The 15,787-nt window shown below is 43.4% G+C and overlaps 1 protein-coding gene across 1 annotated transcript in view; it reads left to right on the forward strand.

Moving 5' to 3' along the window:
• LOC144822488 (TLC domain-containing protein 1-like) overlaps positions 1–15,787 on the forward strand; it is a 65,652-nt gene that overhangs the window by 23,065 nt on the left and 26,800 nt on the right. The window contains exon 4 of the mRNA XM_078680096.1: positions 5,495–5,577. Coding sequence (XP_078536222.1) covers positions 5,495–5,577 — 83 coding nt within the window. The remainder of the gene's footprint in view (positions 1–5,494; positions 5,578–15,787) is intronic.

The raw sequence follows: 15,787 nt of genomic DNA on the forward strand, positions 1-15,787 counted from the left end.
AAGTGTGCAGAGCACTAAGGCCAGCAAAAACAAAGTCAGCAAAACCAGGAGGTCTGAGGGCAAAAAGCTAGAGAAAACCAACACCAAGGATGCCAGGTCTAACACCTACATTTCCCGAAGGCTTAGAAAGAGGTCCCATTCCCCATCCGAGCAGCCAGCCCAGTCCTCAAATTCAGAAAGAAACTGAAAATCTGGCCCAGTCTGCACCTTCTCAGGCACCATGATACTTTCCCGGGTGATGAAAATACAAATAATATAACAAAAATCGATCAATGTGTTTGCCTTCAAAGTTAAGGGGGGCCCAATAATGATTTGTTTCAACGCCCCCTTTTAATTACTGTCCGATCTGAGACCAGGAGGGAACCACCCCACTTAAAAGCCATGCCGACCATATATACTTTTTGTCACGATCTCCCAACATACTTATCCCTTTAAAAATACTAAGCGACTCACATTTTCTCCCTTCCTTATACAGCAACCACACACACTGATTCCCCCTCCATTGAAACACACACATACACAAAGCACAAACACATCCTTAAAAGGCCCTCCTATTGAGCATTTCCAGTACTATACCTAACTAATACAGAACATAAGCCCTTATGTATCAACACATTTCCCTTGAACCCCCCTCCCACATGACACAGATTAGGGCAAAAGATATTGAACCCATAATCCTGTACTCGTACTCAAACCAGAAGATTAGGATTAAACCACTTAATGATATCACCACCTTATATAGGGCCGCTTGCATCAATAGTAGAACTAGCTATTACCTAATTGTGACTTTCTGCGAATCGCAATTAGGGAAGCGCTATTCCTAATGTATGAAACTCCATGAGTATCATTTAGCGATTCAGAGTGCGTAGCAAATCGACCCACCTCAATAATATTAATGAGGCAGTTCGCAATTTGCGACCCATTAGGACTTGCTAAAATCGTAAGAATTGTGGCCTGCTGGGGTCAGCAGACCACGATGTCTGTGATTGCTTTTAAATAAAGCAACATATTTTTTTTAATGCAGCCCATTTTACTTAAAGGAAAATGGGTTGTGTTTAAGATTTTTTTTTTTTAAGAGCAGGCAGTGGTCACATGAACCACTGCCATCTGCTCTTTAAATGTTTTTTTACAAACATTCACAAAGTGGAAAGGGTCCCTTGGGGAACCTGTCACATTTGTGAATGGTTTACAACCTACTTGAAGTAGGTGGTAAAATGTGAATGTTTTGCGACCATATTTCGGTCGCAAAATATTCCTACATACCGCAGCAATTCGGTATTAGGAAGCAGCGGCCTAAACATGCCCCTTCCTAATACTGAATCGATATGTATTCACAATTCCAAGTTGCGATTTGGTAATATGTTACCGAATCGCAAATTGGAATTTATAAATACCAAAAGGCATTTTACCAGTCGCAAACAGCCCGATTCTGCGAATCGGCCTGTTTGCGGCCTGTAAAATGCATCATACATATGGCCCATAGTATCCTCTGTTCAAGCAGACCTACAGACTGTAAAAGCAACCCAGGAGCGCAGCAATAAATACTATAGCAGTTGCAGTGGCACTAGGGACCAGTTGCATTAGAGACCCACTAAAATCCAATAATGGCTCTATTTCATTACCGAAATAGGGGAGCCTATTTGACTTGCTTGCACGGGCCATTGACAACCTTTCTGCACCAATAGATCTACCAGTGTCACCTCCACCTAGAACAACAGATCTACCAATGTCAACTTCATGTAGATTGACAGATGGTATAACCTACACCGGCGTCACTTCCTAGTAGACCAACATATAGTACGACATACCAACCTACTTGAAGTAGGTAGTTTAATGCAAATGTTTGTGACCGTATTTCAATAGCCAAACATTTCTACATTCCACTGCGACCCAGTATTAGGAGGGGGCGGCCTAAACATCCCCCTTTCTAATACCGAATCGGTATGTAATCACAATTCCAAATTGGGATTCCTTAACGTGTTACTGAATCGCAAATTGGAAGGCAATTTACCAGTCGTAAACAGGCCGTTTGCGACCTGTAAAATGGATGATACATATCGCCCACAGTGTCCTCTGTTCAACTCAGACCTACAGACTGTATAAGCAACCCAGGAGTGCAGCTATTGATAGTGTAGCAGGTGCAGTGGCACCAGGGACCTGGTGCATTAGAGAACCACTAAAATCCAATTATGGCTCTATTTTATTAGACCAGTGGAGCCAATTTTTCTTGTTGCACCTGGCCATTGGCAACCTTTCTGCTCCAATAGACCTATCAGTGTCACCTCCACCTAGAACAACAGATGTTAAGACCTACCAGTATCAACTTCATGCCGATCGACAGATGGTGTGACCTGCCCATGTCACCTCCAAGTAGACCAACAGATAGTACGGCATACCAACTTATCAGTGTCATCTCCACCATGTGGCCTGTGCTGCAGTATGCGTCACTGTAACTTGTCAACTCTGCATCACTGGACAACAAAACCTCAGTACATCCTGGCTGATTATATACTATCACCTCCCCTTTTTCCAGCTTAATCTTGTCCTTTCCCACTCCTTTTCTTTTGTTAACATTTGTCCCGGCCTCTGTCTGTTCCACTTCTGTCCATATTCCGATGTTACGCAACTCTGTAAACCCTATTCACTAAATGTTGACAAGAAAATTTGGTAACACAATCCACACACTTACCAGCTTTATGCTCACCCATGATGCACTTTCACACCATAACCTCTCATGCAGTGCTTAGTTTGTTCTGAACCTGGCAAGTGATGGGTGCCGATACTCATTTTTGAGGACAGGATGTTTTTTTCATCATCAGACTTTGACCCAGAGCAAGAATGAGAAAGGCATACAAGGGAGGCAGGTGTTAGAGAAAGAGAAGGATGGGAAATGGTGACAAAGGGAGAAAGCTGATATTAATAAGAACCTGCAGAGTTTAGATAAAGAAAGTATAGGGTGGTAGACCCCTGCATTCAGTAGCAGGCTCTTAAGAAACGGTTTAGACCTCTGCACTTTTATATTTCTTGTTATTAAACAGAGCATTGCTCTCGTACAGTACAGCCTTGAGACTGATAGTCAATGTGGCACCAACTTTGTGCCTGCTCCCCAACCTTTTAATAATGAAAAAGAAAAAGATCAGTAACCGATTTCTTGTAATATAATGGTCCTCAACGACCTTTCTTACCTATTTCCTAAAAATGTTCCTGCTCACAACTGCTAGTTAAATGAATGGCTTCTTACCAACATGTATTGTACTTTCCACATCACTACACTAAATCAATTAGTGTAATGTTACTAGTGTTAATATTTAATTATTTAGACTTTAAATTGTTTTATATATGCTTTCTGTGTTTACTCCATGGGATCTTTCTAGATCCAACTACCATTGATCATTTTGTAGTTCGAACCCGACCAGACAGCGAAGTTTGCTAAAGAAATCTTGGGTACATTCAGAAAGCTGACCTAGGATTGTATTCCATCCATTGCTGACCACTGGTATTGTGGTTTGTAACTCACATTTTCTGGTTTCCTATTTGCTGGCTCTAAATTGTTTTAAGCTGTCCAGCCTGAGTTCATCACTCCCATTGCATAAACCTTGTTTAATGTATTCTTCCACAAACTCGCTTTCTGTAACCAGGACTTTAAATCTTGTTCTTCTTATCTTGTCACATTTACTGTGCAGTCAGAGACAGCAAGCTGCCTTCAGAGGAAGCTTTGTGTTTACATTTGTTTCTCTGACTTCAACGTAAGAGAATTTATGTGACAATCCTGCTGAGTACCCATGTAAGTGGAGAGGGTGTAGGATGTTTTTTCTTTTGTTGTAGGAAACTGTGCTGATGTTTCAGAATGTATCGAATTAGTACAAATGAAGCACATTTTTGGGGAATTCTGAAGATTGGAAACAAATATGTGAATATGATCAAAGCATAGCAATACAGTAGGGGGGACATTTGCACATATTATCGTTTGTGTGCAGTAAAACCGCATTTCGGTGCAAATGTAATGGTCATTTGAATTGCAAAGGTATTGCCTGTAATGGTAGTGCACTACCACACCAAGCATACTTCACACTACCCCACTTCACTCTATGCCACTCCACTACATTTTGTGACATGTTACCCCACTTTACGCCCCTCCACTCTAAGCCCCTCCAGTTCACACCACTTACCTCACTCCACTCTCCCCACTCCAATCTACCCCACTCCACTCCGATTTACCCCAATCTATTCCATTCCAATCTACCCCACTCCAATCTACCCCATCTACTCCACTCAGTCAATCCTAATTTACCCCACTCTACCCCACCCCAATGCAATCTACTCCACCCCACACCACTCCACCCCACATCAATCATTCCTCTTCCATTCCACTCCAGTCAACCCCACTCCATTCCAATCTATCCCACACCACCCTAATCTACCACTACACTATAATCCAATCTACCCCACTCCACTCTTCCCCAATCTGTCTCACTCTACTCCAATCTTGACTCCACCCCATTCTATCCCACTTCCCTCCACTCCAATCTCATTCCACCTAATCTACCCAGTCCACTCTGACCTAATCTACCACTCTATTCCACTCTACGCAATCTATCCCACTCCACTCAAGTCTACCCCACTCCAGTCCAATCAAGCCCAGCCCTTCCCAATCCACTCCAATATATGCCACTCCAAACTACCCCAATCTACCTCCACTGCATTCCATTCTACCCTACTATAGTCCACCCAACCTACCCCACTTCACTCCTCTCCACTCATCCATAGTCTACCCCAGTTTATCCCATTCAACTCTACCCCAATATATCCCACTCCACTCTACTCCAATCAACCCTACCTCACTCTAATCTACCCCAATCCACTCCACTCTAATCTACCCCAATCTACACCACTCCAGTCTAACACGCTCCACACAATATACTCCACTCCACTTCAATGTACCCCAATTCAATCTACCCCACTCCAATCTACCACGCTAATCTACCCAACTCCCCCACTCAAATCCATCCATTCAATTCTACCCCCATTCCACTCTATTCCAATCAACCCCACACCTGCCCATTAACTTTTAACCACCCTGAACAACAGCCACAATGGTGAAAAACATGGCTAAAACACTTTGCCAAAGCCAAAAGCTCCTGTATAGGCGAGATCTGTTGGCGTTACCAATGTTTGTTAAATCCTGCATGTATGTCTAAGTTATGTGCAACCCAAAGAACAATCCCCAATCCTTGTAAGAAAAGCAATCAGGGTATGTGGAACACGTCTTGCAAGACCAGCTGCTCTCTGCTGTGTAGTGGCCCTCACCGGAAACGATCAAATAATGTTTGGGTGTCTGGCTAGAGATAATTGCATAAGGAGTTTGTCACACCCTGACTTCCCCTCAAACGCACACACACTAGCATGACAGAAGTTCAGGCCTAATTAGCCGTTAAGGCTCAAAAGAGCACGCGCAGGTTCAAGCACCCATAACACGACTCCGTTCTTCTTGCAGGTTATTTCATTGTGGACACAGCAGACATCGTTCTGAATGGGCAGTCAAGAGCATCATGGGAGTTCCTACTTCACCACGTGCTGGTAAGCATGATCAATATTTTAAGCACAGTGGTGGCGTGTGAACCTCTATCCAATTAGCAGATAAAAGTCATCAAGAGGGGGTAGAGCTGATCAGATTAAACACACAGTGCATAATACTGGGGTCTCTTTAATACAGAGGCAGTCTAGGGCCTGGAGAATACGGGGCGGCCTTAGGCATGTGCAAGCTGTGCACCTGCACAGTGCCACCAAACCCCAGGGGTCACCACGCCAATATATATCCTTAATATAATAATTCTCTGAGGATGGATACATATTTGCGTGGCGGCCCCTGGCAGGTATTTGTCGGCCTCCGACTCTGTTCCACTTCCAAACACCCTGACCCCCCCCCCCTCTTCACTGGCCTCCGCGCTCCACCCCACCCGGACCCCCTCTTCCAGGGCCCCCTACCTACGCTCCCTGCCCAGGGCCGCCATGAGCCTAGAGCGGCCCCTGGGAGGATTCATAGCAGCTTGGTGCCAAATGAAAAGCTGTCAGGGCAGAGTTAGTGAGCAGAATGTAAGAACATTTCTGACATTCAGCAGACCTTCCCCTCCTCTCTCCCCAACCTTTCTGAGACAGCGGTCTGTGAAAATTCCATTTCCTTATTACCCAGAAGGCATATGTGTTAAGCTTCCTTAATCAAGCTCTGTGTGTTCCGCAAGTGTGGTATACATGGAAACGCGCCCCTAAACGTCAGCGTCTTTGCGGTTGAGGAGTAGGGATACACAGGAGTACACGGTCTAAGATTGGAGCGCTATTTAACATTGATTAAGCTCGACAGTCAATTAGGCTTGAGATACACTTCACGCCTGAGCCTTTCATCTTTGATCACGCTTGTTATCTCAGTTGTCTGCAGTTCGAACCACAATAACAGGGGCACAGGTTCATAAACATCTTGAGGGGAACACGGGGGCATATTATCAAGCAGGGCGTTAAAATTATCGCTGTTTTAGCGGCAGAAAACTGCCGCTAAAGCGGCGATAATGGGCTTGATAATATGCCCCGGAGAATTCTAATAGAAGCCCATGTTCACACCAGAACATGGGTTTCTATGGGAATTCACAAGGCCATATTATCTAGCCCATTATCGCCGCTTTAACGGCAGTTTTCTGCCACTAAAACAGTGATAATTTTTAACGCCCTGCTTGATAATATGCCCCACGGTCTCTACGTGTTATCCCAGTTCGATAGCAAGAGCCGGTGGTTACAAGAATAAAAACACAATTGCTGTAAAGTTAAGCACCTGACGAAGGGTCGCACCCGAAATGCATTGGGCTTTCGCTAAATCATGTTACAATCCTGTACAATTGATATTGAGTATATGGATTGAATTTGATTCATATATGGACTGTATTTAGATAGATTTTTGCATGTAGATATTGCATAAAGATATTGAAAAATGGATGTGTAATACACTAAATGTATTGATTAGTTTAATGACTTTGTTTCTGTTCAATTGAAAAACTCTTCTATTATTCTATACCGTCACACAATTGGGTAGAAGCCTTAGGGACGTCATAACAGTGCGCTGAGTGATAGGCACGGATTATTTTCACAATACATAGAAATAGAACACAGCTGCCTACCAGCTCTCTCCCTGACCCTTATTTTTATTTTTATAGTTTTATATAGCACAGACATGATCCTTGCGGGTATCAGAGCCCTTTACAGAGTTACAGTGACCAGAGTAGTAAAAAACAGGAATATCACATTCTGTAAAAATTCAAAATTCACTAACAACCGAGTATCATAGTTCCGTCATTATTAACAACATATAGTCATCGTTCAGACCACTGCAAGTACCAGGCAGTGTGGAGAAGCGGGGGGGGACAAAGACTTTACTGCATGGAAAAGCCCAAAAAGGTAGCTTGAGATAAGTAATCTCGTGAGAGCCTGAAGAGACTTGAGTCATGGGATCTAGGGAAGAAATTTGTTCATAAGGCGTTCCCTGCCTTCTTTCTTGAATTATATGATTGAGGGATTCGTTCTGATTTCGGGAGGTAGTGAGTTCCAGATTCTTGGGGCAATGCCAGAGAAGGCACAGGTGTAGGTTTTCTTCTTGTGGAATCTTTGAGGTTTCTGGATGTTCTGGAGGTTCAAAATCTTCAAAACCATGACTAGCCAGAAACGAGTGTCTCCCAGATGATAGCACAGATGATTGAGTAGCATATCACCTAGGCATTGACTTGGGGCAGACCTTATCAATGCTTAGTAGGTGAAGGCAAACTCCAGAGGGAATGGGACAAATTGTTCAAAGTTAAATGATTTACTGTTGCCTGAGACAATCTGTCCTTGCGCCTCAGGCCTGGTAGAGCCAAAGTTTCTGACACATTCGACCATCGCACTTTGTGAGCACCCCTGCAGAAGACTCCTGTGCTCTCACTTACCTGTGATTCTTCCTTTATTTGTGGAGTGAATGGTAAAAGCTGGTGGACTCTAGCCTTCTGAGAATTAATGGCAGTGGCGTAAAAGGGACTGGATGAGGGGGGTGGGAGCATACACTGCCAACTCCATCTGATCTGTTCTGAAGTCCCAAGGGCAGTGTGATCTGGATGTAAGAACTGCACATAGTTCTTGATACCATACAGGGGAAGAAACATAAAGAACTAATGTGGTGTGGGCAATGTCACATCTTCAACAAGATGTCCTTCATATTGGGATCATATGATGTACTAGTTCATGGCACTGCTTTTCGGTGTGTCTACGTTTCTTATGAGGCAGTCTAAGGTAGACATCATAAAGACTGAAACAGGAGACCAACTCATAACTGAAACCACACCATCAAAAGGAAGCTTTTTCACAGATTCATGGACAGCTGCAGAGCATGATGAGACCTTTGGGAGTTTTGAAGCATCCTTTGAGTGGTTGGCTGCAGGTGAGAGAATAATATCTCTCAAGAGCATCAGTGGGTTGATTCTCTGCAGGAAGGCAAAGGGGGCGTCTTTTTGGAAACGTTATTCAGGCTTTAGAGGGTCATCTGAAAGGTGGGATCAACTGAAGGGAAAGTTATTTCTGGTGGTTGGAGATGTAGCTTCCATTTAGTGGTGCAGAAAAGGCAATTTCAAGAGAGAATTTAAGGATATCCTTCTAGAGGAGGGGAAGCAACTTATGTTCTCAGGACAAGTTATTGAGTCAACTTCTGGGGTAGAGAGGCAGAGTCTCTACAGGTAAAGGAGATGCCTTCTTTGGAAGAGTGGGAGAAGGAGAAGCACCTTTTTAGGTAAGGTGGAGTCTATATCAGGGTCGATGGGATGAGGACGTTGGCTTTGAGTGAAGGAAAGGGAAATTAAGTTGTGAGTTAATACTCAGCTTTCTCTGGAGTTTGAAGATGGGAGAATTCTCTGGGGCTGGTGTGGACGAGGGGACGTCTACTATGAGTGTGAAAGTAATGTTATTTTGGTGGATGTGGTGGGGCCTTCATGGGTAGGTGAAAAGGATGATATTTCTTGGGTAGGAGGGTGCACCATCACAGTGGGTAAAGATGAAGGCTAACTTGATAGATGTGACGGAGGCCTTCTCTTTCTGGCAGTGAAGGTCATATTTGAGGAGGGAAGGGATCCCCATTTTCAGGTGGGATTAATAGGAGGTCTTTTGCAGGGGTGATGTGAGGAGAAGACTGGGTGACTATTGGAGTGAAAACGAAGCCATCTGTGGGAATAAAGCAGAGGCCATCTTTGTAAACAAAGCGAATGACCATCCCAGGGTAGGATACAGAAGGGGCATCTGCGATGGGAAACTGTCTCTGAAGGCAGGGCTCATAGGAGAGACAATGTATAATGTGAGCCGCCTCAAGTGGGGGGCACCAGTGACATTTTTAGAATTTAATTACTTAAGGAAGAGGTAGAACCACATGCAGGAAATAGGTGCATTTGTGTGGGTGAAGGGGTCACATTTGGGCTGTTTCTCTTAGTAGGTTATCCCTTCAGGAGACCATATCAGAGGTAACGGAAGGACATGTCTAGCGTTGGGATGGAACTCAGTCTCTGGGGGTGTCTAATAACTCATTTATACCAGGCATTGCGAGCTGGTAAGCTGCTGCAACCCCTCCCAATAGAGGATGCCTTCCAGCGCCATGTTGATGTACCAATTACTCAATGGGGTTGGCTCAAAATACATACCGGGGTGAAAAGAGTGTCAGTGAGTACCCGCTTTAAATTGCTCCAATATAGTTGTATACAAATGACCTATCTATCCCCCAAACAAGTACATGACATATACCCCACCAGAGACCCAGAGTGCCCGAGATGTCACTTGGAATAGGTTGACCTTTTGCATATGACCTGGCACTGCTCCGTGGTGCATCATTCCTGAGTGGAGATTTTGGATCAGCTGCGGTAAACCACAGGTTGGAAGATTCCACAGACGTTGATGGTGTGTCTTCTCCCTGACAATCCCAAGAAAAAGCTCAGTAGATGATACACAATTTTAGGTCTCCTTATTGCAGAAAGGCGACTTGCAATTCATTGGATAAGCCCCGAGCACCAGCTATGGACGCTTGGGAGAAGGATCTCATAGAATTGGCAGGGGCGGAGGAGACACATATGAGGCGGACACAAAGAGACCCTAATGCACAAGAAACCCTAACAGCATGGACGGAGATGACTCAGAGCCTGATCTCTTATACACATTCCCAGAGGGGAGGCTCACCTGAGGGATCTGGGATGAATACACAAGACCCAGGGTAGCGGAAAGGGATACCCCCAGGCGCGCAACACCCATTGGAATCAAAGGGCTTCAGCCCCTCCTGTCGTGTGTGGCAGCCCGGGCTCAGACGGCTCCCGGGCTCACACACAGCCGCACCCGAGCACTTCACAGGTCTTTAAAAGACCTTGTGCATGTTAATGAGGCTTTGATGTTGTTTCACCCCTTTCAAGAGCCCCTGCAGCTCCACTCTGCCTATCGCATAAAGTTTCAGCCCCACCCGAATTTTTTTCTTAGCCCCCCCCCCCCCCCGGAAATATGACTCTAGTTGCGCCTCTGTACTCCCCCCCCCACACACACACACAGTTGTTTGGGTATGGACCCGTGGGAGTTATAAGTAATATAATGACTCTATGAGGGACATGATCAGTGATGAAAGACTCTGGAAGGTTACCTATCATGGAAGCTAGAGGGGGAGTGCGAGGGGGAGCACGGTAATTTTTGGGGGGTTGAAATGTTAACTCTACAGTTTGGTTAAACAGACCACGATGGACTGGGAGGGGTATGTGGGGGGGAGAACTTACTTACAGTTCATGGACCATTTGTACTTGTGGTACTCATTCTCCTAATGTATGATCCTGAATGACCTGTACATGGAATGTCTTCCTGATGTTGTTGTACTAAAAATAAAGGTTAAAAAAAAAAAGTCTCTTGGGGTGACGGGAAAGCCATATCTAAAATGGAGCGTCTGACAGGGGCACTCTTGGGATGAAAGGATTTCAATTTCTTGGGAGGAGAAAGCATTATTTAGGGTTAGTGGTGGCATCTTTGAGGTGAAGGGGAGGTAATTTTAGAGTGGGTGAGGTGGATGTATTTTCTTGCTAAGGCTATCTCATAAATGGGGTCAAGGGGAGACTCATCTCTGGGGGTTTGGGATCAGAGGGAATTTTGGAGGACAAAGGGAAACCCATGTCTGCTCTTCTGCTCTCCAACAAAAGAATCCTTCTCCGTGACTGTGGATAAAGGAAAAGTCACTTAATGGACGAATCAATGAGAGGATATTTTCTGGGTATGAAGAGGACTTCTGTGTAAAGGCTAGTGGGCCTCGGGCGTTATTAACAAATTAGGGCCTGGAGATGTCAAACTCCTAAATCACATGTTACACTTTGGACAGCTTTGCTTACTGTTGCATTGCCACCCCTGGATTATCTGTCTGAGATTTTGGCAACACCTGTATATTTGGGGTGCTTTGTATCACCACTACAGGAATCCCACATTATCAGCAAATATACAAGGACCCTTGTAGAGCAAAAAATATTACACAATGATATCCCCATGGCGACCGATCTTTCAGTACACAAAGCACTTTGCGTGTAGGGCTTGGCAGGAAGTCACTTCCTGTTGAGTAAGGGCCAGGGTAAACCACATCACCAGAGGCTGGCATGAGGTGCGAGACACCGCCCTTCGTGTGGGGTGGGCTCAGGATTCAGCCAGCCTTCAAAGGAAAATATGTGCAGTGCTCACCCTTAATATCGCAGCCTCGCTTTCCGACTCCTGTTTGTGGACAGGTTTAAACAGCAATGCATTTCACTGCATACACACGTGTCTATTGCAGAAGCGGCTCAGCATTTTGAGACGCCACAAACGTATTTATTTATCCTTTTTTTTCTTAGGAAGAGATACTCAATTGTTATTTGGTGTTTGTGTAGGGCGAAATCTGCTATGAGTATAGCACTGCAGTGCTTTTCCGAAGTCCGAGGACGTGCTTCCGGTACACACATGAGTTGTATTCAGTTTGTGGAGATGTTCGGTCATTAGAGTAAGTGAGATTGAAACTTTGCTGACTGATCGTGTAAGCACTGATACCCTGTGAGTCAATGCCCACAGAGATATTCACACAGAACCTCCAAATAAAGCTGTCATTTATTACCTTGTTTTCAATACTGAACTATTTGCCGTGCAACATTCTGGAGATAATGTGTCACATTTCCAGATGCTGCTCTAACCGATTTGGCCAATGGTGTCTAAGAGCAGAATTCATTCCGTCAGTGGTATGAGGTGTCTAAGCTGCGTATCCATCTCGAGGCACTGATTGCTCCAGTTACAGCATCGTGGCTTTTTGACATGAGTATCAACAACCATACTTATGTGCCGTGATAAATGTGCATTCAGCAGGCTAGTTCGCAACTCACATCACAGATTTTATAAAGCAGATAGATCTCGATTGCTTATTTCACACAGTGTTGGGTACTTGAAGACTACACCCACTTGACTGCACTCCTGGTCTTAGAAGATTTCCAAATTAAAATCTTTAAGAGATCTAGAAGGCTAAGTTGAGAGATGGCTATTGTTCCCTCTTGTCTTTTTGCACTCAAGGAGGAGGATAATTTCTCCTCATAATCAATTGGTGCAATTCTTCTGCTGTAATCACAATAACCTGTTGCAGCTTGCCAATCCTATTGTCTAGTATTATTGACCAGCTATCTTACCAATTTTCAGGTGGGCTTCTTGATGATGCACACGGCCTTTTGGTAAGGGACTTTACTTCCCCTCGCAGAAAAACATTAAGGCATGTCTTGACCTTACTGCAGCGGAGCTTCATGTATTCTCTGCTTTTCCTACTAACATCAAAGGTTGCAGTTTCAATTAAGATATATTCTTTTGCCTTGTTGAGCTCATAAGATCCAACCATGTGTGACCCACTCCTTACTAACAACACACCTTCCAGTTCTTCAGGTTCCTGACGTAAGCCTCTGCTCAGAAAAAATACTCCCAGAAGCGTAAAAGGAGGTGCTTTGTTAGTCAAAGCAAACACAAGGAGATGATGAACGGAGCACTACACATTTTCATACACTCACCCCAGTCACAGATTTGGGTTGAATCCATCGTTCTTTAGCTCACTTTTCCACCCTAGTTCAAACCCAGCCATATGCAAATCAGTCTTGACCCTGTTCCTCGTGGCAACAGTCCAGCCCAAACTGCCAAGCCAGGTCTTCCCTGGTCCGGAAACAAGCATCTGCTAAAGAACGATGATGGATTCAACCCAGATCAGTGACTGGGGGTGAGTGTCTGAAAAGTTTTGGCGATCAAGGTAATTAATTTAACTCTTTCTTTATCAATAAAATATATGCTATAGGACCTCTGTACTAAAACTTATGCTATGGAAGTACAGTCTTTTACACGTTGCATTCATTGAATACGTGTTTAAGAAATAAATAACATTAAAGACAGAATAAAAAGTAATCTGTAACCCCAGCAGACAACAGTCATTCTTCTTACGTATGTCGCTCGGAGACTCCAACCCATCCATACAACATTCCAGGGCACTGAGATCCTAAGTCACTGTTAATACAGAAGACACAGGCAGCTATCAAAAACAATTAAACCCCCAGCATGACCATGGATGACAACAAGAATCCTGATGAGTCTGTGCTTGCTAAAACCTAATAGGACATCTCAGACACCACCTCAGAAATCCAGATTTTGAGCTCAAACTCTCCTCTCCCACATCTACACTGAAAGCAAACAAATTCTAACTTGTCAGATCTTCACCATGCAGCACTCAATCACTGTCTAACGCTAAAATCCATAAAACAGGCCCCTGCAATCCTGCGTAAAGTCAATCAGAACGCTACTATCATCTCAGTGTAATTAGTCCCCATTCTACAATCCTAGCCCAATAAGCTGGCCACTCATCGCGCGGAGAAAGAAGACAAAAAAGTTTACTAGTAACAAAAAGGAAACCCTCCTTCAACCTCATTGCAATAATTACTCCTGAGTAGTTCCACTAGTCATAAGAATATAGACCATCATGAACAAAAATACCTTACCGAGCACACCTTCCTGAACGTAAGCATTCATAACCACTCAGACAAATTTGACTTACTCCTAGATGAAATGTATTCCCTCCTGGCCAATCTTAGCCTTTAAGTCACTTATCAAAGCAAACATCAAATAACTTCTATTAGTTTATGACCTAGAACTTGCCAAACAAAGAGATCAAGATGTAACTAAACTTTACAATGTTATTAGTGTAAAGAAAAGAAGAACAAGCAATCTGAACAAAGGTGTGAACCTCAGCGACCCAATATTAAAACATTAACTACCTCCTTGAGTAGTAGCACACAGTTCTTCCTCAACTGTGTACTAGAACAGAACCGCTGTCAAACTCATATTGTAAATCAATGACAAACAACCTTGATAATCTTGTACAGGCAGAATCATAGGTGAATGAATCCTGACAACCATTGATTGATTTCATCATCTCATCAAAATATACAATGTGCTGGCAGGATGGGCCTGAGAATACAGATGGACGATACTAATCAGTCACAAAACTCTGTAATATTTAGAAGGCGAAAAAATTAACAATTCTTATCAATATATATATTGCAGTCAAAATAATAATTTTAGACCACATTCCCAACAAAATTCATTTAATTTGTTACCCACCAGGGAAAAGTACATTAGTTAAATGTAAATCTTATGTTCACAGTTAACAACCTCTTTGGGGACTTCAGCTTACACTGGAAAACCCCAAACACTGTATTGGAATTCAGCTTTCCTCATTTCTACTAATGAACATCCTATCTTAACTCTGCATTTAAACTTAAAAGGTCCCATCTTGAATCTCATTGAAGCTGTGCAAACAGTGAGGATCCAGCCTCCAATGCAAGTAGGTTGGTGTGACTACTAAATATCCCTTTCCCTCTAGTGTGCACTAAATTGATCACCCTGGGCCTGCACAGAAGATAAAAACAGTAGGTCAGAAACCTATATAAAGTAGATTACAAGCACAGATGAGCCAAAGTATCTCCTCAGTAGAGACTATTCCAACTGATCAAGACACCAAACGTCTTGTTTCTCAGTACTCTAAAACCATGACAGAGGTCTTGACAATCTTAGCTAAAAAGCAAAGAATATTGGCACAGTAGTACTGTAAATATCGTAATGAGAAATATAATTTCTCAAGATACTGATCCCCTCTGTCAAGTAAGGGCCTGATTTAGATCTTGGCAGAGGGAAATACTCCATCACAAATGTGATGGATATCCTGTCCACCGTATTAGGATACTATTATATCCTATGGATATTGTAATGCAGCAGACAGGATATCCTTTATGTTTGTGACGGAGTATTCCATCTGCTAAGATCCAAATCATGCCCTAAATGTTTGGATGTTCAACCCCACTTGGCTAAGAAAGAAAAGAACCAATCTTAAAAAGAATACCTTTGACACTGAAGTCATTTCTATTAGGTCTAAGTCAGAGCTTGATCTTGAGAGAATTCTGCCTAAAAAACCTTTTGAAATACTGCAGAAATCCACTGTACTTTACGAAGGGCAATACTAACCATTCCAAGGAAGAGGATGACAAATTCTCTACATTCTTTGATGAAAAAGAAAAAAATATCAAAATCTCCCTAAAGAAAACTTTAGACCAACTTATCATAATTCAGAACGCTAATACTTCTTTGTCTTCTTTCAGAGAAGTCTCTCCTATGGAAATGCATAACACCACTGCTAAGACTAGACACTCACATCCATTCCTTTATCCTATCCCGCAGTGTT

This window comes from Lissotriton helveticus, chromosome 3_1 (genome assembly GCF_964261635.1).
Source record: "Lissotriton helveticus chromosome 3_1, aLisHel1.1, whole genome shotgun sequence".
NCBI lineage: Eukaryota > Metazoa > Chordata > Amphibia > Caudata > Salamandridae > Lissotriton > Lissotriton helveticus.